Source organism: Mesoplodon mirus (genome assembly GCF_964341445.2).
Source record: "Mesoplodon mirus genome assembly, chromosome: 15".
Lineage (NCBI taxonomy): Eukaryota > Metazoa > Chordata > Mammalia > Artiodactyla > Ziphiidae > Mesoplodon > Mesoplodon mirus.
The window spans coordinates 34,583,106-34,606,751 of NC_138991.1; the positions used below are offsets into that span (position 1 = coordinate 34,583,106).

At 54.9% G+C, this 23,646-nt stretch overlaps 2 protein-coding genes and 1 pseudogene across 4 annotated transcripts; 1 reads left to right on the top strand and 2 right to left on the bottom strand.

Moving 5' to 3' along the window:
* Nucleotides 1-2: 2 nt before the first annotated feature.
* Nucleotides 3-3,144, bottom strand: LOC309816734 (2-acylglycerol O-acyltransferase 2-A-like; annotated as a pseudogene). The gene is made up of 7 exons: nt 3,140-3,144; nt 2,324-2,423; nt 1,420-1,611; nt 1,113-1,317; nt 788-941; nt 238-512; nt 3-142 (listed from the first exon to the last, which is right to left on the bottom strand). The product of its transcript is annotated as a 2-acylglycerol O-acyltransferase 2-A-like (transcript).
* A 338-nt stretch (nt 3,145-3,482) lies between these two features.
* PLOD3 (procollagen-lysine,2-oxoglutarate 5-dioxygenase 3) lies at nt 3,483-11,648 on the bottom strand. 2 transcript variants are annotated; one of them, XM_082643575.1, is made up of 19 exons: nt 11,159-11,646; nt 10,705-10,796; nt 10,402-10,538; nt 10,130-10,293; nt 9,886-9,998; nt 9,651-9,714; nt 9,002-9,099; nt 8,648-8,749; nt 8,361-8,486; nt 8,044-8,165; nt 7,539-7,643; nt 7,300-7,425; nt 6,867-7,008; nt 6,675-6,788; nt 6,420-6,488; nt 5,274-5,378; nt 4,603-4,749; nt 4,263-4,388; nt 3,483-3,918 (listed from the first exon to the last, which is right to left on the bottom strand). In XM_082643575.1, exons 1-19 carry the CDS (start codon nt 11,268-11,270, stop codon nt 3,763-3,765), a joined length of 2,220 nt encoding a protein of 739 aa, XP_082499701.1. In that variant the 5' UTR covers nt 11,271-11,646; the 3' UTR covers nt 3,483-3,762. The 2 variants fall into 2 exon arrangements, with proteins under 2 accessions (XP_082499701.1, XP_082499700.1); XM_082643574.1 differs by having other exon boundaries at nt 6,675-7,008; nt 11,159-11,648.
* A 125-nt stretch (nt 11,649-11,773) lies between these two features.
* Nucleotides 11,774-20,194, top strand: ZNHIT1 (zinc finger HIT-type containing 1). Its single transcript, XM_082643576.1, has 5 exons — nt 11,774-12,248; nt 18,868-19,038; nt 19,488-19,567; nt 19,692-19,861; nt 19,956-20,194. Exons 1-5 carry the CDS (start codon nt 12,227-12,229, stop codon nt 19,975-19,977), a joined length of 465 nt encoding a protein of 154 aa, XP_082499702.1. The 5' UTR covers nt 11,774-12,226; the 3' UTR covers nt 19,978-20,194.
* The last annotated feature ends 3,452 nt before the right edge of the window (nt 20,195-23,646 follow it).

Here is a 23,646-nt window from a genome sequence, read left to right on the forward strand (position 1 = left end):
TTTCAACAGCCGCTCCAAGTAGACCTCGTGCTGCGCGTCCACCTGCGCCGGTATCGGGGCCCCCACTGAGGGCGGAACAGGAGGCCAGAGGGGTGGTCGCTAGCAGCCGCCCGCAGGTCACCTTCGCGCTCGCCGCGATTAACTGGGACAGAGTTCAGGGCTGGCGCGGTTGCCAAAGGCAGCCTGGGGGCATGGCCGGAATCCAGGATTTCAGGCCCCAACCCGGGGGACCTTCACCTCCCGGCGCGGGGAGGGTGCAGGGGCCTTCAGCCCGGGAGGAGCAGGCGGGCGGGCCGGATAGCGGAGCGGTTAGAGGCCGGGGCTCGCCGACGGTGTGGATGGGCGTGCGGAAGGGCACGAGGAGGCCCCGAGGGCCGTGGAACAGCGGCAGGGCCACTCTCAGCAGTGGCTGCAGCGCTTCCTCTGTCCTTCGCACCCATGAGCCCGGCGGGTTAGGAAACTGCTGGATGAGCTAGTTCTCCCCGAAAAAGAAGACTGGCACCAGGGAGGCCCTGGGGTAGCAACTGACTCCGGACCCTGCCCGGCGCGCGCTGCGCTCCCTCCCGGGCAGCGCTGCCCTCTTCCAGCGCCAACTTGACAAATCTCTTCTTTTTTTTTTTTTTTTTTACGATACGCGGGCCTCTCACTGTTGTGGCCTCTCCAGTTGCGGAGCACACGCTCCGGACGCGCAGGCCCAGCGGCCACGGCCCATGTGGGATCCTCCCAGACCCGGGCACGAACCCGTGTCCCCTGCATCTGGCAGGCGGACTCTCAAGCACTGCGCCACCAGGGAAGCCCGACAAATCTCTTCTGATTCCGGATTCGCAAGCTCAGCGCTCCGGGCTTTGCCTCCCACGCCTCCAGGGGCCCTCCCACGGCCAGGAGGCCCCCGGGCAGGGACAAGAGATAGGAGGTGCTGGCCTTGTCCGAGGACACTGATCCTGCGAGAGAGGGCGGAGGCCGGGGGACCTGACGCCTGATTCTTCCAGAAAAGAGGGCGCAGGGCTCTGGGAAAGTAAGTTGAGGTGGGACCAAGTGCCGGCATGCGGGAGGAGGGCAGGTAGGAGGTGACAGCAGGGAATGGGGCTCCTGAGACCCAGCGCTCTCCTCACCAGCACACATGATGTAGTCCCGGAAGTCAGGGAGCTGGAACCAACAGGGGACTGTGAGCAGGTGGGGCTGGAGGTGAGGGAAGAGGTGAGAGAAGCCAGTGGTCTCTGTGCAGAAGTTGCTGCAGGCCCCGCTGACCAGGACTCCGTGAGGGTGGAAGCCAAAGAGGTAGTTCCAGGAGGGATCCGGATCTGCGGTTTTAACCAGCTGGGGGACAGAGGGTGCACACCCCACTGGGGAGCTGACATTGGACTTTGGGGGTGAAGGTCCCGAGAGTCCATTCTGAAGCCCTGCTCCCAGCCAGCGCACCGTTCCCGAGTGCCTTGGCGAGATGGGGAGGTGGTCACGGATATGTCTCCGGATGGCCCGGTTGCGGACCCAGGCAGAGCAGCGGCCCCCTGCCCCAGGTGTGTTTCTATCTCCATGGAGCCAGACCAGGTCGAGGACCGCTAGGATCCAGACCCGGCCCAGGAATACAAGGAGCGAGGCAGCCAGGCACACCTGGGCAGGAGGTGGTGGTGGTGCGTGGGGTGTTGTGGGGACTCAGGATCCAGAGGTTCGAGTCCCAGGTCCCCCGTTTGCCCCCTTCCCTGTTCCATGGTTTCAGGCCCATCTGACCAATCTACATCTTTCTCCCTCATTGAAGGACCCCACCCCACAGACGCCTGCCCTGCCTCCCTCCCTCCCGTACTGGGATGGGGAAGCAGAGTGCCAGGCACAGAGCTCCTCAGGTCTTCAGGGACTCAGTGAGCCCCCAAAAGGGGAAGACCCATTGCAGGATGGCAAACACTTGGAGGCCCCGGAAGAGGTGGCTGGAGGAGGATGCAGAGGGGAGTCACTCAGGGGCCACCATGGCTGTGAAGTGTACCTTCTTTTTTTTTTTTTTTTTTTTTTGCGGTACGCGGGCCTCTCACTGTTGTGGCCTCTCCCGTTGCCGGACGCGCAGGCTCAGCGGCCATGGCTCACAGGCCCAGTCGCTCCGCGGCATGTGGGATCCTCCTGGACCAGGGCACGAACCCGTGTCCCCTGCATCGGCAGGCGGACTCTCAACCACTGCGCCACCAGGGAAGCCCAAAGCGTACCTTCTTTGACCCAACCCACTGGTCCTGATCCCTGGCCTGGATTCTGCCCTCGCTTCCGCCCCTGCTGCTGACCTGCACATTGGAGCATTGTGAACCCCGGCATGGAAGGGTTAACCACTATTTGGGCTCACAGGGCTGTGACCAGTAGGACCAAAAGGAAAGACCAGGTCTGTGGCTTGGAGCCTCGGGGTGAGGAAGGTGTCTGACTTTGTGGAGGTCAGGACTGGCTCCCTGTTAGGAGCAGGGCTGGGAGAGGTCTGGGCCGGCAGGGGTTGCCATGTGTGTGTACCCTGAAGAGCAGAGCTCCCCATTTGTCACCCGGGCCTGGCCCCTGAACGGTAGGTGACCTGCAGGAGGATATATTCCCTAAGGAGTAGCTTAGGCCTCTGTGGGGAGACCTCCAGAGGGAAGGGCTTTATGGGAAAGGCTACGGATTGGGGAACCCCTCCAAGAGAGAGCCCACTGATCTGTGGGCACACCCTCCAGTGGGCTGGGGCCAGTCCTCACTGTGACCGTGGCCCTGTTTAATATTGACCAGAGGCCTGCAGAGCCAGCACTTTTTCCAGGTCAGGGAACGTCACTTGTTTCTGGTTTTTTTTGGCTGCACCTTGCCTTGTGGGATCTTAGTTCCCTCACCAGGGGTGGAACCCATGGTCCCTGCAGTGCAAGCCAGGAGTCCTAACCACTGGACCACTAGAAGTCCCGGTAAAAAAAAAAAAGTCCCCGGTCTTGTCTTTTTCAAGGCTGCTTCCCATCGCCCCTCTTCCAGGAAGCTTTCCTGGGCTGACCCTCAGGATTCCCCTCTCCTGATTCCACCTAACAGCTTAGATGGAAGAAGCCACAGTAAGGTTCCAGCCTGTCTTCCCTCAAAGAACACACGCCCCCAGGGGGACTTACTTCCCCAGCAATGTCCCTGGAGCCCAGCTTAGGGCTGTGCCACCCCACACGTCATGCACTGGAGAAGATGCCATCAGGTGAGGAGAGAATCAGGGAGGAGAGCTTGGGGGCTTTGCGGGGGTGGGGATGGGTGGTTCTCACCTTAGCCCAAGAAGGGAAGTCCTTCTTTCGGTCTGGCCCTCCTCATGTCCTCCCCCAGCTCTGGCAATGACAGGGAGTTAGACATGGGAGGCAGGGAAGCTTCCAGGCTCCCACTCTGCTCTCAAATCATGTTTCCGCCTTTTCTTCTTCTCTGTTCTTTTCCTCTGGAAAACCCTGGGTCTCCCCTCTACACTGGGTGGCGGGAGGGATAGAGGGTCCACAGGTGGATGAAAGAATAAATGGACTCAAGAATTACAAATCCTCTTTTATTGAGAGGGAGACTGAAAAACAATAATTTATCACGTGGTGAACACCCAGAAGCCCTCTCCCCGGGAACTCTTGGGGGCTGAGGGGTGGAGCAAGGGGGCTCCCTGAGCTTCCTGAGGGCCGTGTGGTAGGGAGCGAGGCGACACATTCAGTCCCAGGCACACGGAACATACACCCAGGAGGCGAGGAGCCGGACAGACCCCCTCCGAGGAGGGGGGCACAAGAAGGCACAATGGCAGGGAAGCTTGGGCAGAGTGGTGGAGTGTCAGGGGTCGACAAAGGACACCATGATGTAGCGAGTGCCCCGAGTGGTGGGCAGCCCCTCGTGGTAGTGGGTGAGGCGGCCAGGGTGCAGGAGCCCCCAGCCCTTCCGGGGGGACGACACCACACAGTCATAGCGCAGGAAGCGGCAGCCACCTCCCTGGGAAGATGAGAAGGGCCAGGAGTGCAGAGTGAGCGGAAGTGGGGACTGGGCGGCGGGCTGACAGAGCGGGGAGAGCCCGACCGGGGGAATCAGGGAGGGAGGACACAGGAGGTTTGGGCATCAGCAGATGGGAGACCCAGGAGAAAGGGTGAGGCTGCCAGCCCGGAAGGGGTCCAGAAGAGGATACCCACAAAGTCACTGAGAAATATAAAGAAGGCAGACAAGAGGGAGGGAGGTGACTGAGGGGTGTGTGTAGGGATTGTGAGGGGGCGGGACACAGGGTCCTGCGTGTGGGGAGGGGCCCTGGGGGCGCCCTGAAGTGGAGGGCAGTAGGGACTCACCTCATAATCCAGGCCCTTGTGGTTGAGGGCAACATTGAGGGTGAAGGTAGATGAGTCGTGATGTGGCCGCAGAGAGGGCTGCTCATCTGGCCGGTAGCGGACCACAAAGTTCATCACCGCCCGGGTCTGTGGGGCCACGGGAGGAGAGGCTGGAGGGGTGGCCACCAGGTCCGGGGAAGGGGAGGGGTTCTCACTGGTAACTGCGGGCTGCCCTCCTGTAGGATCTCACTTTATGGGGCCCCAAACACCACGGGGGCCAAAAAGGCATCGTGTGGAGACGTCCAACCCGGACGGGGTGTGGGAAGGCGGAGGTGCAGGGGTGGCGAGTGCAGCGGCCCACCTTGGTGTGGTAGCCGGGGAACAGGCTCTCAGTCATGGGCCCCACGTACGTCCTCAGCAGCTGCAGCCACTGGTCCTCATAGCCCACCTGCTTCATGTGGATGTCCACGGTGGGCACGTTCTCGTAGCCTCCAGCCAGCCTTGAGTCCTGTGGGCAGTGGGCACTGAGCCGATAGGGCAGTGCCAGCCTCCCCCTCCTCTTGCTCCCAGGCCTTAAAGCCTATACTCCCTCTGTCTGGAAGTCTCGACCACTTCTTAGCTTGACTCACTCCTCCTGTCCTCTAAGTGTCAGCTAAGATGTCACCTCTTCTGTGAAGCCCCTCGGTCCCCCCACGTCTGGGTCAAGGGTCCCTCCTGAGGCTCCTGCAGCACCTGGGCTGCCCATCACAGCCTTTAGAAGCTGGGTTGCTGCTGTTGCTGACAGCAGGTGAGACCCAGGAGGGCAGAGCTCGACCTGCACCACCCAGGTCAGGGGCTGGCATCTAGGACCCACCCCGTAAGTATTTCTTGAACGAATGGATGAATGAATGAATACAGTTGTGCCTCCTGTGGGCCCCTCCCCCTTGGGGACCCCTCTTTGCTCCCACTCTTTGGATTCCATTTTCCCTCAATCAGGGAAGTTTCACCTCCCTCCTCCTGGGGTCCCCCCTCCCCCCTGCCCCAGCCCCTCACCTCATGCCGGCCTCCTGACCACTGGCCGTAGTGCTCCATTTCCTCCACCAGCTCATCACACATTTGCTCAGACAGCAGAGGAAACCAGTACACGTCGGGGCAGGGCTGAGGATGGGCAGGGCAGGGCAAGAACAGCAGGGCTGGGTCATGCTCGGGGAGTGGACAGGCAGCCAAAGGAAGGGAGAGAAAGCAGGGAGCAGAAAGGAAAGCCAGGAGATGAGAGAATCTGCAGGCATGGGGATCTGAGTGTGGCGATGGGTCAGGAGGCACTGGGCCAGAGAAGCTGGGAGCAGTGCTGAAAACATGGCGCAAATGGCACTGGGGTCCTGGAGCCCCAGGTTCTGGGACAGTGGTTTTCAAACTCGTCTTAAAAAGTATCATTTCAGGGCTTCCCTGGTGGCGCAGTGGTTGAGAGTCCGCCTGCCGAGGCAGGGGACATGGGTTCATGCCCCTGTCTGGGAAGATCCCGCATGCCGCGGAGCGGCTGGGCCCGTGAGCCATGGCCGCTGAGCCTGCGCGTCCAGAGCCTGTGCTCCACAACGGGAGAGGCCACAACAGCGAGAGGCCCGCGTACGGCAAAACAAGCAAAAAAAAAAAAAAAAAAAAGTATCATTTCAGGGCTTCCCTGGTGGCACAGTGGTTGAGAATCTGCCTGCTAATGCAGGGGACACGGTTCGAACCCTGGTCTGGGAGGATCCCACATGCCGCGGAGCAACTAGGCCCGTGAGCCACAACTACTGAGCCTGCGCGCGTCTGGAGCCTGTGCTCCCCAACAAGAGAGGCCGCGATAGTGAGAGGCCCGCGCACCGCGATGAAGAGTGGCCCCGCTTGCCACAACCAGAGAAAGCCCTCGCACAGAAACAAAGACCCAACACAGCAAAAATTAATTAATTAATTAATAAACTCCTACCCCCAACATCTTCTTTAAAAAAAAAAAAAAAAAGTATCATTTCACCCATACACCAATATACCCAACAGGCAAGAGAGGACCACCCTGATTAATGCCAGGATGGGGGCTGCAGGCCTATCTGCTCAGCCTTTGCCCTCATCTTGTCTGAGCAGAAAACCCTAGGGCACCACTAATCCAGGCGGTGGACCCAGGGGGTGATGGCCATGCGATGGGTCGGGGTCCTGAGTGGGGCTCACCTGTTCCACGAATCCCTCCCCTTCCAGGGCCCGGCTGTAGTTCTCGTGAATATACTGCTCCTTCCAGTCCTGGGGGATGGGGGGAGGTGCACCTTGACCCGGGCCCTCTTCATTCCATCTGCTCCCACCCAGGAAGCCCCCTCCCCAGGCAATAGGAGAGCCTGCACAGCGCGCATGCACGTGCGGTGGGTCTGGGGCATCCTCCTTTAGTGAAGGAGGGGAAACTACCTTCTGAGCGAGGGGCCGCCTACTCACCAGGGGGTTGTCGAAGATCTGCCAGAGGTCAGGGTGCAGGTGGTCTGTGTCATACCGGGAAGTGGCCAGGAGGCGCCCAAATTCATGCTGATTGCTGAGGTGGAGAAAGATGCCCTGGCATGGGGGGAGGGTGTGAGAAGGGTGACAGGGAACAAGGGCCTTGCCCCGCCTCGAGCCCTCAGGCCCACTCACCTTATCCCGCAGGCTCTTGCAGAAGGCCATGTCTGGGTCAGTGTCACTGCCTGAGAACACCTCCCTCTGGGGCAGCTCCGTCCTCAGGGTCTCCCCGCGGATCACATAGGCCTGGGATATGTAGGGCACATTCCACACGCCCCTGGAGGCACCCACACCGGGGTCAGCTAGGTGGGCGAGCCCCACAATCCTGCCCTGTTCCTCCCAGGGGCCCCTTCCCTCGAGGGCTATGAGCTGCTAGGTCCCACTGGCTTCCCCTGTCAAGCCCTGTTGGTCGCAACCCTCTCATGCCCCGCTGCACGGTCAGTCCCTGCCCACAGCCCCCAGCGCGTCTTATGGGTGGCCACTGGACCCCCAAGACTGGGGCTCTGGGGCAGGAGGCAGGGCTCTCCGAGGGCCCAGGTAGGGGCAGGGGCGGGGCTTCAGGACTCACACTCGCTTCCGCTGCACCAGCTCCACGTAATCCTCGGAGCGCGCGTAGTACTCATCGGGGCTCAGGGCTCCCCAGAAATTGGACCACAGCTTCCCGTGGCGGGACAGCATGGGCGCTATCACCTTCCTGTGGACGAGCAGAGGTGAGGGCCGGGTGGAGTTGTGCCCCACGCCCAGGGGAGGAGGTGGGGGTTCCCTGGGGACTATTTGGGGGCCCTCTGGCCGAACCAGGTGAGTGACCTGTTCTCTTCGATGAGGATGCGCAGGGTCTGCGGGTTGCTGATGACCGCGTCTGCGTCCAGGCTGAAGTAGAATTCACACTTGGGGTCCTGCCGGCAAGTGTCCCTGGAGGTGACAGACCAACAGACAGGTGAGCTGAAACGGAGCAGGTGGTGGGGAGAGGGGACTGTAGAGTGGGTGGAACTCCCCCTACGCGCTGAGAAGAGGAGGAAAGTGGGTAGAAGCACCAGCAAGAGGACAGGAGGGAGAACAAGACTGGGGGGGAAGGGGAGGGCGGGAAAGGGGGAGGCCGAGGCCTCTGTGCCTCCTCCCCCAGGACCCCCAGATTCTTCCATCTGTGCGGGGCAAGGGAGGGACAGCACACGTAGTGGCTGGGAGTGCGCCACTGTGGAGGCCGAGGAGAGGCTGGATGGGGAAGGAGAGGGAAAGGGGCGTGCAGTGGGTGGCAGCTCCTCCCCCACTGCTTTCACCCCTCCCCCGCAACACCCGCCCAAGGCTCACTCACATGGCCATGTCCCTGGCCTCGCCTGGTGTCAGGCCCTCCTCGGGCCCCACCAGCTTCACAGCTGAGAAGTGGTCCTGCAGCTGGGGCCAGGAGTCAGCAATGTGGGGCTCGTGGTACACCTCCTGGAGATGGCGGGGGGGAGAAGGGGGAGATGGGGAGACTGAGAGGGCAGAAAAGATGGTGCCTGAGGGACAGGAGCGGGGAAGGAGGTGAGCGGAAAGGGTGCAGGAAGGAGTCTGGGATAGGGAGTGGGAGTTCTGATGAGAGCAGGGGTGGGGTCCCTTGGGAGGGAGAGGCTGTCAGTCGGGGTGTCTCACGTTGTTGTGCAGGAAGAGGGTGACCCTGTTGGGCGGATAGTCCAGGAGCAGCAGCCGCTGGAGGAAGCGGGGCAGGAACGGGCTAGGTTGTTCCACGAACACTGCCAGGAGCACCCGGGGGGGAGTCTGGAAGATACAACGTGATGGGGCTCAGAGGAAAGCCCGCCAGTCTGTCCTCCACAACCCTGGCAGGTTTGCGGGTCTCCAGGGCCTTTGCCCTTGGAATGACCTCCCTGCACCCCCTGCTTCCAAGCGCTCTCCCACCCACGCTGGCACCCCCTCCTCACCTGCCCCCCCGGGAGTGGCCTCCGGTCCTGGTCGCAGAACCCACAGCCTCCCTCAGGAGTCCAGCCATTGGGGACGTAGTTTCCCAGGTAATTCAGCTGGAGCTGTTGGGAGAGACGGTGAGAAGCTGAGGCTGAGGAGTCCAGGGCCAGAGGTGAGGGAAGTGGGGCAGACAGGCAGGGGACAGGGCAGGATGGGGAGCGGTGGCCATCCCAGCACCTGTGCTTCTGGGGCTGGGGAGGACTCACTACTTGGAAGGGCTGGAGGAACCTGGGGGCTGGGGCGAGGTCTGGGGCAGGGGCTGTGCGGCCAGGACTGACTGGGGCTGGGGCTGAGGGTATAAGCAACTGGGGCACCTTAGTGGGGCCATTCCCATGGACCACAACAGGAAGTGTGTCATAGGCCACATTCCGGATACGCACGCGATTCCGACCAAACTTTAAAACCACCTCATCTGGGGAAGAAAGGCCAGGCTTCAGACTCCCTTTCCCCCAAAGCTGCCAAACAGCACGTGCTTCTAAATATGGTGGTGGGGGGCTGCCCAGCTTCTCTAGAGGATGAAGGACTGTGACCCATGGGGCAGGGATGGGACACCTTCTCTCTCCGAGGGCACTGACCAGGCTGCTGCCACCCTGGGGCACCCCACCACTTACTACCTGTGCGACCTGGGCAAGTCACTGGCCCCTCAAGGAGGCAGTTTCCCCATCTGTAACAGGTGGATAACCACAGACCCGCCCTTTGTAGAATTGTTGTGTTAAATGAAATTACAGAAGTAAAGCCCTGGCCCAGAGTCTTGCCACACAGTATGTCAAACAGACATTAGGTACGACAACTGCTGCTTCTGTTACTATTTAGCACAGTGCAACTAACTCTATCAGCCATTCTGACATTTGATGAAGTTAACAACGAGGTGAGCTGAAGATCACCCCAGTTCTCCAGGAGCCCCTCCCACATTCAGGACCCCCAGCAGCCTCCCATCACCCCTTCTGATTGCCTTTTCCTCACCTAAAGCCCCGTTGAGGTTCTGAAAGATCTGCGATTTATGATCCAGATTAAGGCTGAGTTTCTCCTGGATGGGATGAGATGGGGCAGTTAATTAAAGAGGGGGTGGGATATCATTTCCCACTCTTTTCTCTTTATGTCTTTCAAGAAGCCTCTTTACCCCTTCCCTCCCATTCAGCCTGAGAGGCCCGCCACCTCCAGAGCTTCAAGTCGGGACCCCTCCTCTGCCCCTCCCTACCCTCAGTCCTGGGTCCAGGTAGAGCCGAGTGTAGAAGAGCTGATCGTCATCGTCATCTTTGTACTTCCACTGGCGGACGATTTGGTGGATAGCGGGGGCGAAGCCAATGAATCCTGGGTGGGGGGAGGGGAGGTGCTGACTCCAAGATTCCCAGGGTCCCAGGACCTGTCCCCACTCCGTCTCCAAGCCCTCAGGCACCTGGAACACTCCATGCCCCACCGCTTTTGGACACTCTGCCACTCACCACCAGAGTTGAGGAAGCGCTTCCCCGTGCCCACCTCAGGGTACTGCTCCGCCAGCCCCCACTCGGGCCAGCAGAAGCCCTCTGCAGAGAAGAGCAGGCGGCTGCCACTCTGGACAAACTTCTTCAGCAGCTCCGAGGGGCTGCCAGCCAGAATCACATCGTAGCTGGGGGAGGAAGGGGAGGATGAGCAGGACAGCCACTAGGAACCTCAGTATCCTCACCCCCTCTTTCTGTCCACCCCTCTTCTTTCTCCCCAGCCCCAGCCCCTTTACCTGTCCACAAACATGATGACCATATCTTCCCTGTCTGCATATTTCTCCATTTCCTTCTTTAGCCACCTGACCTTCTGTCCTCCACCAACCGTTCGGGCTACATCGCCCCCTCGCCACTCCTGTCCCAGGCCCAGGGTCTGTGGAGGAGACCCAGAATGCCAGGGAGGGGCTCAGGCGGCCAGGTGGTCCCACCGCCCTGACCAGGCTCACCGTGGGGTCCCAGGCATCCAGCCCTCAGCCCACTCCTAGGCTAGACCCCACCCCCACCCCTTCTAGAGGCCACGAGGGTGTTCCTCTCCTCACCCGCACAGTGTAGTTGAAAAACTCCGCTGACCGCAGGAAACGCCGGTATCCTTCTGTCTCGCCTGTGGCCACGGTGATCACCAGCAGCTTCTCTGTCACCAGCCAGGAATTGGCACTCAGGACCCACTCGCCCAGCTCGCTGCCCCGCGCACTCCACTCACCGCAGGCCCCCTTGCCCTCCCTCTGACTCTGCTCCTGTTCCTCACCTCTTTTCCGCATTCCCTCTTAAACTCTTCCAACCCAGGGAAACTTGACTCCAGTGAAAGCGGGATGGGAGTAACACCCAGAAATTCGGGGTCAGTTCCCATGGGGAGGGTGGAAACAGTTCAGAGCCAGGAGTGGGCGAGGGGCCCTGTGATTCGGCCCTAGGGAGCCCGCTGGGAGTGGAAGAGGCCGGCCTCGACCCTCTCCCCGGGGTCAGCCTGGCGCCACTCGCCCCTCCCGGGGTTCTCACCTGGGTTGACAGGGTCGCTGCCCCGGGGACGATTTGAAGCCGAGGCCTCAGGAGGCGGCGACAGCAGTAGCAGCAGTAGCAGCAGGAGCCGGAGTCCCGGGCCCGAGGCCATGACGGGGAGCTGGCCGAGCGGCACACAGGCCCGCACCGGGCTCTGGCTGTGCGCCTGGACCCCAACTCCGGAGAGGGGCTCTGGGAAAAAGGATGGGGGCTGCTGTGCGGCCCGCAGCTAGGAGGAGCCGGGTTGGGGCTCCGCCCTGGGGAAAAAAAATCGTACCCGGAGGTTACAGAAAACTCGAGATGCCGGGCCTTAGACAAGGCGAGGATTGTCCCGGGCGGTGAGCAGAACTGAACGAGCGGAGGGGGCGCCCAGCCCGGAGGCGGGGGAGGGGCGGGGACTAGGGCTGGCGATCCCGAGCAAAGGACTTTTAGAGCCAGCTCGGCCCACAGCCAGCCTAACACTTGAGGAAAGTGACCCCTTGCGGGTCCGGCGGGATGCGGAGGCGGGGCTTTGCCACAGCCCTGCCTCGAGCAGCCGGGCGGAAGACCCGGAAAGAGAGGCGGTGGGGACGCGCGGAGCGGGTTTGACGGCAGGGAGGGAGAAGGCCGAGGAGTTTGCGGCCCCAAGGGATCTGGGGGTTGAGGTTTTGGCAGAGGGTCACCGGAGACCTCTGGGATTGCCCACTCAAGCCAAGTTCTTTGGTACTCCGGCCCATCATCTTCACTGCCCAGGGGAGAAGCTCCAGGGGATGCCTTTGTGATGACTGTATCTTCAGACGGACCAAAGGAAAATGACGTTTCTTGAAAGATCACTGGCAACACCTCTTTAAAATGACCCATTTCGAGGGTCCCGCAAAATACACAACTACACCGAGGTCGGAAGTAGTTTTGCCCGTATAAAATATGGCGGAAAGCTTTCTGGTCTCTAAGGGAACATTACGTAGTCACGCGGTGTATTACACTGCGCACGCGTAGGGGCACGCACCACAGGAAGTCGTGATTCCCCTACCACAGCGCGTGATTTAGAACGCGTGCGCAGTAGGCTCATCTGGCGGCTGTGTTGTGAAAATGGTGGAGAAGAAAACTTCGGGTATGTGAGCTCCTGGCTGTTGGCCCCCTATCCTCCTCTAAAATCGAACCTGGCCTAGGATTCCCTCAACCAGTTATTAGTCTTAAATCCCTACCCAGGACCTCGGGTCCTGACGTCGGGGCAGACCCCCAAACCTGCTGCAAGCCGGGCCCTGGGGATGGAGAAAGAAAAAAAGATCCTTAGCATCCAAGAACTGGCTTTCCGGGAGCTGGGCAGACGCGCAGACTCACCACTGCATTTCAGAGTGATATGTGCTATGGTAGAGGGATGCAGGGTGCCTGGGCTCGGGGAGGAGTGGCATCCAACCCAGCTTCTGGGAAGGAGGGGACTGGAGAGAAGGAAAACGCTTGGACTGAGTCCTGAAAGTCACAGTTTCGCTCCGTGCAGGTGCGTGGGGACTCCTTCCCTGCAGCGGGAACCGCACCTGCCAAGGTAGGAGAGCAAGAAAAAGCAAATCGCTTAGGAAGCCAAGTTCACAGTTCTGGGGCTTGCAGAGGAGAGAGGCTGGAGGGCTAGGAAAAGGTACCCTTGAAAGGCATTGTATACACTGCCGAAGAGTTTGAACTCTGGAGAGGGCGGTGGAGAGCCATCAAGGTCTTTTTTTAAATTAATTAATTAATTAATTTATTTATTTATTTATTTTTGGCTGTGTTGGGTCTTCGTTTCTGTGCGAGGGCTTTCTCTAGTTGCGGCAAGCGGGGGCCACTCTTCATCGCGGTGCGCGGGCCTCTCACTGTCGCGGCCTCTCTTGTTGTGGAGCACAAGCTCCCGACGCGAGGCTCAGTAGTTGTGGCTCACGGGCCTAGTTGCTCCGCGGCATGTGGGATCTTCCCGGACTAGGGCTCGAACACGTGTCTCCTGCATTGGCAGGCGGATTCTCAACCACTGCGCCACCAGGGAAGCCCCCATCAAGGTCTTTTAAGGCAGGGGAGTGACCCAGACACATTTATCTCTTAGAAAGGGAGTTTAGCTTCACTGCGGAGGATGGATTGGAGCGACTAGAGCTGCCCCGTCCAGTAGAAATTTCTGGGATGATGGGAATGTTCTTAATCAGCACTATTCAGTATGGCAGCTGGCAGCCACATGTGGCTGTTGAGCACTTGAAATGTGGCAAGATTGAGAAACTGAATTTAAAATTTTATGTATCTTAATTAATTACATCTTAATTAATCTACATCTAAATTTCAGTAGCCTCATGTGACTAGTGGCTGCTCTATTGTGTAGTGCAGGTTCAGAGATTGGAAGGCCAGTTAGGAAGCTGTTGAGGAATCCAGATAAAAAGAGATGAGGGTCAGAACACTCTGCCAGATTGACTTGTAATAAATCCAGTCATATCATCTTTAAACCCCTCACTGGATCTCCATCACCCTCACCATAAAATCCCCAAATCCAAATTCCTTTATTTTATTATTTTAAAAAAATTTAAATTTATTTGGTTGTGCTGGGTCTTAGTTGCAGCAGGCGGGCCCCTTAGTTGTGGCATGTGAACTCTTAGCTGCAGCATGCGTGTGGGATCTAGTTCCCTGACCAGGGATCGAACCCGGGCTCCCTGCATTGGGAGCTCGGAGTCTTATCCAGTGGACCACCAGGGAAGTCCCAAAGCCAAATTCCTTTAGATACTTAAAGGTAAGATTCTTAATGGTCTGCTTAACTTCATATCCCCATCCACCCCCCCACACACACACATACTTTATATACCAGCCATACAGAACTTTAAAAAATTTATTGAAGGCACTGCAGTCTTTCATTCAGGCCTTCTCTCATGCTGGTACCAAGGCCTAAGACACCCCACCCCCATCCCAATCAGGCTAACTTCTATTCATCAGTCAGGCCTGAACCTAGACTTACTTTCCTCTGGAAAATCTTCCTGACTACCCCAAGCCCCGGTTATGTGTTTCTGTCATGTGCTTTGTAGTACTGTGTACTTCCCTGTCCTAGCATGTACTATCCTGTACTGTGCTTGTTTATTTGATCATTTATATTCCCCACCTGACTGTAAGCTCTGGTTGTATTCCCAGAACCGCCTGGTACTTGGAAGGGAGGCAGTATAGTACAGCGATCAAGAGGATCTCTTTTGATGCTGGGCAGTTCTGGGTTTGAATTCTGACCCAGGTGCTTATTAGCTGTGTAAACTTTGGACAGATTTCTTAACCTCTGAACTCCAGTAGACTGAGGATGATAATGATACCTGTCTCATAAGGTTGATGTAAAGATTAAAGGATTCCATTTATGCAAAGAGCTTAGTACAGGCAGACCTCAGAGATATGCAGGTTTGGTTCTAAACCACTGCAATAAAGCGAATATCGCAATAAAGTGAGTCACACTAATTTTTTTATTTTCCAGTGCATATAAAAATTATGTTTAGGGACTTCCCTGGCTGTCTGGTGGTTAAGACTCCACGCTTCCAGTGCAGGGGGCACAGGTTCAATCCCTGGTTGGGGACCTAAGATTCCACATGCTGCTCAGTGCGGCCAAAAAGAAATCTTTTTTATTTTTACGTTATAGTCAGTTAAGTGTGCAATAGCATTATGTCTTTTAAAAATGTACATGCCTTAATTTAAAAATACTTTATTGCTAAGAAATGCTAGCCATCGTGTGAGTCTTCAGCGCGTTGTAACCTTTTTTGCTAGTGGAGGGTCTTGCCTCGATATGGATGGCTGCTGACTGATCAGGGTGATGGTTACTGAAGGCTGGGGTGGCCGTGGCAGTTGCTTAAAGTAAGACAGCAGTGACGTTTGCCACACTGATTGACTCTTCCTTTCGTGAAGGATTTCTCTGTAGCCTGCAATGCTGTTTGATAGCATTTTACCCAGAGTAGAACTTCTTTCAAAATTGGAGTCAATCCTCTCAAGCCTGTCACTGCTTTATCAACTAAGTTATATAATATTCTATTTTTTAAAAGTCTTTGTTTTTTCCTTTCCTTTCCTTTCCCTTTCTTTCTCCTCCCTCCCTCCCTCCCTTCCTTCCTTCTGTCCCCACACAGCTTGCAGAATCTTAGTTCCTCAACCAGGGATTGAACCCTGGCCCACTGCAGTGGGAGCTCATAGTCCTAACCACTGGACGGCCAGGGAGTTCCCTGTTATGTGATACTGTGAATCATTTGTTGTTGTTTCAACAATCTTCACACATCTTCACCACGAGTAGATTTTATCTCAAGAAACCACTTTCTTGGCTCATCCAGAAGAAGCAACTCCTCATCCATGAGTTTTATCATGAGATTTCAGCAATTCAGTCACATCTTCAGGCTCCCCTTCTAATTATAGTTCTCTTACTGTTTCCACCACATCTGCAGTTACTTCCTCCACTGAAGTCTTAAATCCCTCAAAGTCATCCATAAGGGTCGGAATCAACTTCTTCCAAACTCCTGTTAATGTTGACATTTTGATCTCTTCCCATGAATCACAAATGTTCTTCATGGCATCTAGAATGGTGAATCCTTTCCAGAAGGTTTTCAGTTGACTGCCCAGCTCCATCAGAGGAATCATTATCTATGGCAGCTATAGCCTTATGAAATATATTTCTTAGATAATAAGACTTGAAAGTCAAAATTACTCCTTAATCCATGGGCTGCAGAATGGATGTGTGTTAGCAGGTGTGAAAACAACATTGATCTTGTGGTCCATCTCCCTCAGAGCTCTTGGGTGAGCAGGTGCATTGTCAGTGAGCAGTAATGTTTTGAAAAGTATCTTTTTTTTCTGAGAAGTAGGTATTAACAATGGGCTTCAAATATTCGGTAAACTATGTTGTAAACAAATGTGCTGTCATCCAGGCTTTGTTGTTCCATTTTTAGAGCACAGGCAGAATAGATCTAGCTTAATTCTTAAGGGCCCTAGGATGTTCAGAAGGGTAAATAAGCATTGGCTTCAACTTAAAGTTACCAGCTAGCTGCTTTAGCCCCTAACAAGAGAGTCATCCTATCCTTTGAAGCTTTGAAGCCAGGCATTGACTTCTCCTCTCTAGCTATGAAAGTCCTGGATGGCTGCTGCTTCTAATAGAAGGCAGTTTTGTCTACATTGGAAGTCTGTTGTTTAGTGTTGCCACCTTCATTAATTATCTTAGCTAGATCTTCTGATTTTTTTTTTTTTTTTTTGGCCATGCTGCGCAGCTTGCGGGATCTTAGTTCCCCAATCAGGGATCGAACCCGGGCCCACAGCAGTGAAAGCGCACAGTCCTAACCACTGGACCACCAGGGAATTCCCTTAGAGCTTCTGAATAACTTACTGTAGCTTCTACAACAGCACTTTTAAAATATATATTTATTTATTTATTTGGCTGTGCCGGGTCTTTAGTTGCAGCATGCAAACTCTTAGTTGCAGCATGTGGGATCTAGTTCCCTGACCAGGGATTGAACCCAGGCTCCCTGCATTGGGAGTGTGGAGTCTTAGCCATAGGATGCTGGGGAAGTCCCTCTACCTCAGCACTTGCTGCTTCAACTTGCACTTTTATGTTATGGAGACGGCTTCTTTCCTTTTTTTTTTTTAAGTTTTTTTTAAATTTACTTATTTATTTACTTATTTTTGGCTGCATTGGGTCTTTGTTGCTGCGCACGGGCTTTCTCTGGTTGCAGCGAGCGGGGGCTACTTTTCATCGCGGTGTGCGGGCTTCTCATTGAGGTGGCTTCTCTTGTTGTGGAGCACGGGCTCTAGGCACACGGGCTTCAGTAGTTGTAGCGTGCAGGCTCAGTAGTTGTGGCTCGCGGGCTCTAGAGCACAAGCTCAGTAGTTGCGGTGCACGGCCTTAGTTGCTCCGCGGCATGTGGGATCTTCCCGGACCAGGAATTGAACCCATGTCCCCTGCATTGGCAGGTGGATTCTTAACCACTGCACCACCAGGGAAGTCCCTGGCTTCTTTGCTTAAACCTCATGAACCAACCTCTGCTTGCTTCACACTTTGTTTCTGCTGCTTCCTAACCTCTCTCAACCTTTGTAGAATTGAAGAGAGTTAGGGCCTTGCTCTTTATTAGGCTTTGGATTAAGGGAATGTTGTGGCTGGTTTGATCTTCTATCCAGACCACTAAATCTTTCTCCATATGAGCAGTAAGTCTGTTTTGCTTTCTTGTCATTCAGGTGTTGACTGAACTAGCACTTTTAATTTTCTTCAAGAACTTTTCCTTTGCATTCACAACTTAGCTAACTGTTTGGTGCAAGAGGCTGAGCTTTTGGCCTGTCTCAGCTTCTGACATGCCTTCCTCACTAAGCATGATCATTTCTAGCTTTTGATTTAAAGTGAGAGACATGTAGCTCTTCCTTTCACTTGAACACTTAGAGGCCACTGTTAAGGTTATTAATTGGCCTAATTTCAATATTGTTGTGTCTCAGGGAATTGGGAAGCCCGAGGACAGGGAGAGAGACTTGGGACAGCTGACTGCTGGAGCAGTCAGAACACACACACATTTATCAGTCACGTTTGCCGTCTTGTATGGGTGCAACTTGTGAGCCCGAAAAAATTACAATAGTAACATCAAAGATCACTGGTCACCGATCACCATAACAAAGATGATAATAATGCAAACGGGTGAAATATTGCAAGAATTACTAAAATGTGACATATAGGCACAGTCTCAGGCTAGGGAGAACTCAAGCAAACACACTGGATTTGGCCCTAGATGGTCACTGGTGTCCTGAGTGTGAGTGGTTCCCATTGAATGGAAGTTGGTTTGCCGGGGGTTGGTTAGGAGTGGATGGGAGGTAAGGAAATAAAACTTACCATGGACTGTGCTCTCAAAGCAGAGTAGCTATGAAGTTGGGTAGACACGTGAGAATTTAGCACGTTTTTCTATGGAGGGGAAAGTACCAGTTGAGTGGGAGGGGTTGAAGATGCAAGAGGCGGGGAGGACTCGAGCTAGAGGTAAAGGGTTTGGGTTTAGCAGTGGGACTTGGGGATGCATCCACTTGATGGATGAGCATCTCTCCGTGGTGGCTCATTTCCTTTTAGGTGGGAAATGAGATTGCTGAGTGTAAAGGCTGAGTGCATCAAGGTCCCAGTGGAGCCTGGAAGCCCCGAGTGTACCGTGGTCTCTGTCAGCATGGTTGTGTGATTTTGGCCAGCAGTGAGAGGTCTCCAGGAGGCATTTCATTGCCTGGGTCTGGGATTAGGAGGAAAGTCTGGGGCCAAAAGGATAGAAAACAGGAATGAATGGGGACTTACCTGGTGGTCCAGTGGCTAAGAGTCCATGCTCCCAGTTCAGGGGGCCCAGGTTCGTTCCCTGGTCAGGGAACTGGATCCTGCATGCCGCAACTAAGAGTTCACGTGCCGCCACTAAGAATCCCGCATGCCACAACTAAAGATCCCACATGCAACAATGAAGATCCTGCATGCCACAACTGAGACCCAGCGCAGCCGAATAAATAAATAAGTAAATAAATAAATATTTAAAAAAAAGAAAAGAAAACAGGCATGAGTGACTGAATCGGCAGTCTTAGGTAGCTGGGAAGGAAGCAGCCAGAGTGGGTGATATATTGGGAGAAGATACAGGGGCCAAGGGCTTGGGGACTAGGATGAGATCAGAGAACTGTGCCTCCCCAACCCCGGGACATCTTCCACACGCGGCCCAGAGCCAAGGCCGCCCCAGCTTCTCTCTTCTCTGACCCCATAACTCTTCTGGCCCCGTCCCACCTAGTTCGCTCCCAGGATCCTGGACAGCGGCGGGTGCTGGACCGGGCGGCCCGGCAACGCCGCATCAACAGGCAGCTCGAGGCCTTGGAGAATGACAACTTCCAGGACGACCCCCACGCAGGGCTCCCACAGCTCGGCAAGCGGCTGCCTCAGTTTGATGATGATGCAGACACTGGTGAGTCGGGTGGAGGAGGAGGCGGGGGCCAGGTGCCAGGAGACAAGGCTGCAGGAGGAGGGAAGAGCCTACCCTGGTCAGGGTGTGTAAGGACACCGGGCTGGGGGATGGGTGATCCAGGAGCTCCTCTGGCTCCTTTGAGCCAGCTGCTCTCCCTTTCTGTGCTTCAGTTTCCTTTCCTGTATGTATCAATAGAATGAAGAAGCTGGAGCCGATGAGCTCTGAGATCCCTTGAGCTCGGACACAAAGCTCTAGATATAGGGAGGGTGGAGATGGAGGAAGGCTTGGCTTGGAGAAGTGGGGGGCGGGGAAGGGTGGTAGAGAGAGGCCGGCTTAGAACCCAGGTGGGCACCTGGGCAATGAATGGACACGGGGGATCGGAACGGTGAAGCAAAGAACCAGTGTCTTCCTTGGCACGTGCCAAGTAACTCAATGCTCTTGACCTCTAGGAAAGAAAAAGAAGAAAACTCGAGGTGATCATTTTAAACTTCGTTTCCGAAAAAACTTTCAGGCCTTGCTGGAGGAGCAGGTGAGAGGAGCTGGCTGGGGAGGACCTCACAGGGCAGGGATGCACCTGCAGAGATCCTTGGCCCCGGCGCGTGTTCCTGGGAGGGGACAGAGGGGTCATAGGACCAGCCCCCTTGTCTCTGCAGAACCTGAGTGTGGCTGAGGGCCCCAACTACCTGACGGCCTGTGCAGGACCCCCATCCCGGCCCCAGCGCCCCTTCTGTGCTGTCTGTGGCTTCCCCTCCCCCTACACCTGTGTCAGCTGCGGCGCCCGGTACTGTACTGTGCGCTGCCTGGGCACCCACCAGGAGACCAGGTGAGAGGGGCCTCCCCCGGGTCCACACCCTCCCCCTCCTCCCCCCACAGCCTCCTGGACCCTCTGCTCATCCTGGGCTTCCTCTGCCTTGCAGGTGCCTGAAGTGGACTGTATGATCCTAGGCGTCCCCAGAGAGGAAGGCCTTCCGTGCATCACCTGGCCTTGGAGAGGGCATCACCGAAAGGAAGGGCGCTCCCCCTGGGTCAATAGAGGAGCCCAACAAAGCTCGTGTCCTGTCCTCCAGGGAAGACCAGTCTTACTCCCAGGGATTGTGGCAGGGCAGTGGGCTGAGCCCTCAGAGTGCTGTTGTAATAAAAGGTCTCGTGAGGAGGAGCCTGCCTGTGTGGTCCTGTGGGGTTTTGGGGGTGACGCTGAGGGGTCTCCTGTCTCTCGAACTCACTGCTCTGTGTCTTTTCCTACTCCTGCTGTCTGCCCCTCATGGTCCCTGACTGTGAAAGGTTATGTCCCATTCTCCTGCCATCCCCAGGTCTTTGCATTTCTTGGCTGCTTCTTTTTTTTTTTTTAATACATTTATTTATGTATTTATTTATGGCCGTGTTGGGTCTTCATTGCTGTGCACAGGCTTTCTCTAGTTGCAGTGAGTAAGGGTTATTCTTCGTTGCGGTGGCTTCTCTTATTGCAGAGCATGGGCTCTAGGCACACAGGCTCAGTAGTTGTGGCTCGAGGGCTCTAGAGCGCAGGCTCAGTAGTTGTGGCACACGGGCTTAGTCGCTCTGCAGCATGTGGGATCTTCCCAGACCAGGGATTGAACTTGTGTCCCCTGCATTGGCAAGCGGATTCTTAACCACTGCACCACCAGGGAAGTCCCTTGGCTGCTTTATGTCGCTATTTGGGTTATTGATCTAGTTCTTTTTTTTTTTTTTTAATTTTGTTTCTATAGTTACTCTGGGTATCTTTTGAGTACCGCTGGCTCCCAGGACTGGTGATGGGGAAGTGGAGTGAGGGGAGGGGTGGGGCTGGGGGTATAGAAGGGCACCACAGAAGGCACCAGCCCTGTCTTTGTCCTCTGGTTCTTAACCAAACGAGAGAGACTGGGACCTCATTCTTGGTGCTGCCCGTCTGAGGGAGCACTTGTCCTTAGGAAGCCCCTCTTACCAGGGGCTGTGGTGTGTGAAATTATTAGCAGCAGAGAGAACCCAGAAATTTCTGGGAAGCGTCAGGAAGTTCACGGTGTAGAGGCTCCTGTTCTTGGTGGCCCTGGATGCTGTAACTTCTGTGGTACTGGAGCTTCTTACACCCACACCTTCTCTAAGTGGATTGCAAGCTGTGAGCTCTTAAGTGCCTTGGAGTTGCTGTCTTAAGACCCTGTACCCTGTTGCAACGTAGCAGACCAGGTGCTTAGGAAATATTTGTTGCACAAATTACTTCAATAAGATATTAATGAGATCCAGCCAAGTTGGTGTTAGGGAACTTCTTAGGCTCTTGGGGACTTTCCTGGGGTTGGCCCAAATATTCCCAGTGTCTTCCTGAGGAGCTTCCTGCTCTTCCTCTGGAGACTTGGTTGGGCAAGTGGTGTTGGTGACATCTTCGTGTTGAGGACAGCGTTTAGAGACAATCCTCAGTGTGGTGGTTTTGAAAAATGGCTGTAAAATTTTTTACTGTCCTTTCATCAAAAGGTGGTGCTTGGTCCCCTTCCCCTGGGATCTGGGCAGGCTTATGACTACTTGGACCAGTAGAAAATGGTAGAAGAGCGATCACATGACACTCAAGGCGAGGTGGTAAAAGGCAGTGCAGCTTCTGCCTTGTCCCCAGGACACTTGCTTTTGGAGCCTTCAGCTACCATGTGAGAAATCCAACCATCCTGAAGCTGCCATGCTGTGAGGAAGCCCAGGCTACACCCAGAGGCCACGTGCAGGTCCTCCCATTGACAGGTCCGGCTGAGCCAAGCCTTCAAGCCATCCCAGCCCAGGCTTCCATCACAGGAGTGAAGATGCTTCCTGATGATTCCAACCCCCAGACATCAAGTTACCCTCAGCCATCTGAGTCTTCCTAGCCGTGTCCTCAACATCGTGGAGCAGACACTGGCCGTCTCTGCTGTGTCCTGTCTAAATTCCTGACCTTCAGAATCTCTGTGTATAATAAAATGGTTTATGCCTTTGAGTCTTGGGATGGTTGGTTATACAGCAATAGTAACTGGGACATCAGGAATTCAGTCTGCTGGCTGCTAACTCTTGGCCTAGATTAATTACCTTGCTCTCAGGAACGAAAACTTTCCTAGATCCTAACCTTTCTATTTTTCTCTCCACCAAGAAGTATACTCAAGAAAGTAAATAGAATTCCCTGGTGGTGCCATGGTTAGGACTCGGTGCTTTTACTGCCGGGGCCCTGGGTTCGATCCCTAGTTGGGGAACTAAGATCTCACAAGCCACAGGCATGGCAAAAAAAAAAAACAAAAAAACATTTCTGGGCTGAGAAACACCTGTGCTTCACTGTGATCACCTGTGTCGGAATTCCTGTCAGATTTCCACTGAGTCAGCACAATCCCTTTGGTTTTTCCCTAAATTTACTGACTTTGTTTCCTATTTTGTTGCTATAAAAAGAATCACAGAGGTTCTGCTTGCTATAAGATTTGTCTACTCAGTGACACACTCAGTCTTCCCCAACTGACCTTGATAGGACATAGCCAGACCCCAGGGGCTCCTGATGCTCTGATGCTGATTGGGTCCCCAAGTCATTCATTGATGTTCTCTAGGAAAGATCTCCAGACCCCCATTTGAAACCTTAACTCCTCAAGGAAAACCTTGAGCAATTTTTGCCAGCTTCCTGTGTACTAGTGGAGACTTGGTCCCCACCTTGGGAAACACCTTGGTCTTTGGGAAATCTACACTATGCCAAAGCTTCTAGAGGCCAGAAGCTTCTAGATCCAGTGTCATGTGATAGGGCAGCACAGACCCTTCCTGGGCCCACAGGGGCAGAAGAGGTTAATGCTAGGATCTGGAAGGCTGAAGACCGGGGCGCTCCCACCTAAAGACCTCAATGAGCTTTAAGTTTAATTGACATGGATTAGGGACTTCCCTGGTGGTGCGGTGGTTAAGACTCTGCACTCCCAAAGCAGGGGGCCTGGGTTCAGTCCCTGGTTAGGGAACTAGATCCCACATGCATGCCACAACTAAGAGTTTGCATGCCACAACTAAGGAGCCCATGTGCCGCAACTAAGGAGCCCATGTGCTGCAACTAAGGAGCCCACGAGCTGCAACTAAGGAGCCCACTTGCTGCAACTAAGACCTGGTACAACTAACTAACTAACTAACTAAATAAATAAAATAATAATAATAATAATAATTGACATGGATTAGTTTGGAGAACCAGGGATTCTGGGAAACAGGCCATTTGGGTCTTCAGTCTCAAACCTTGGGCCTACTTACTAATTACTTTACTACCAATTATTACTAGCTTGGACAGGTCACTTTGCCTCTTTGACTCTGTTACAGCCACCTCCCAGAAATTGTGAGGATTAAATGAGACTGTACCAAGCCCAGTGCCTGGCATCTGGTAAGTACTCAGCTGTTGATATCATTGCCCAAGACCTAAAGCAGTTTGTTGCTGAGCTTTCTCATAGCTAGTTCCTCAAAAACTGGAAGATTCCTGGAGTAGCCTTAGCACCTTGCCTATTACATGGTAACTAGCTGTCTGCATTTCTGCTCCCAGCCTGTGAGTTCTCTGAGGGCAGGGGCCCGGTCTTGCTGCTGTAGCTTCTAGCAAAGAAGAAAATAGTGTTGAAAAGGGTACATGTGTCTATGAGTCTGTTTCTATTTTGTAGATAG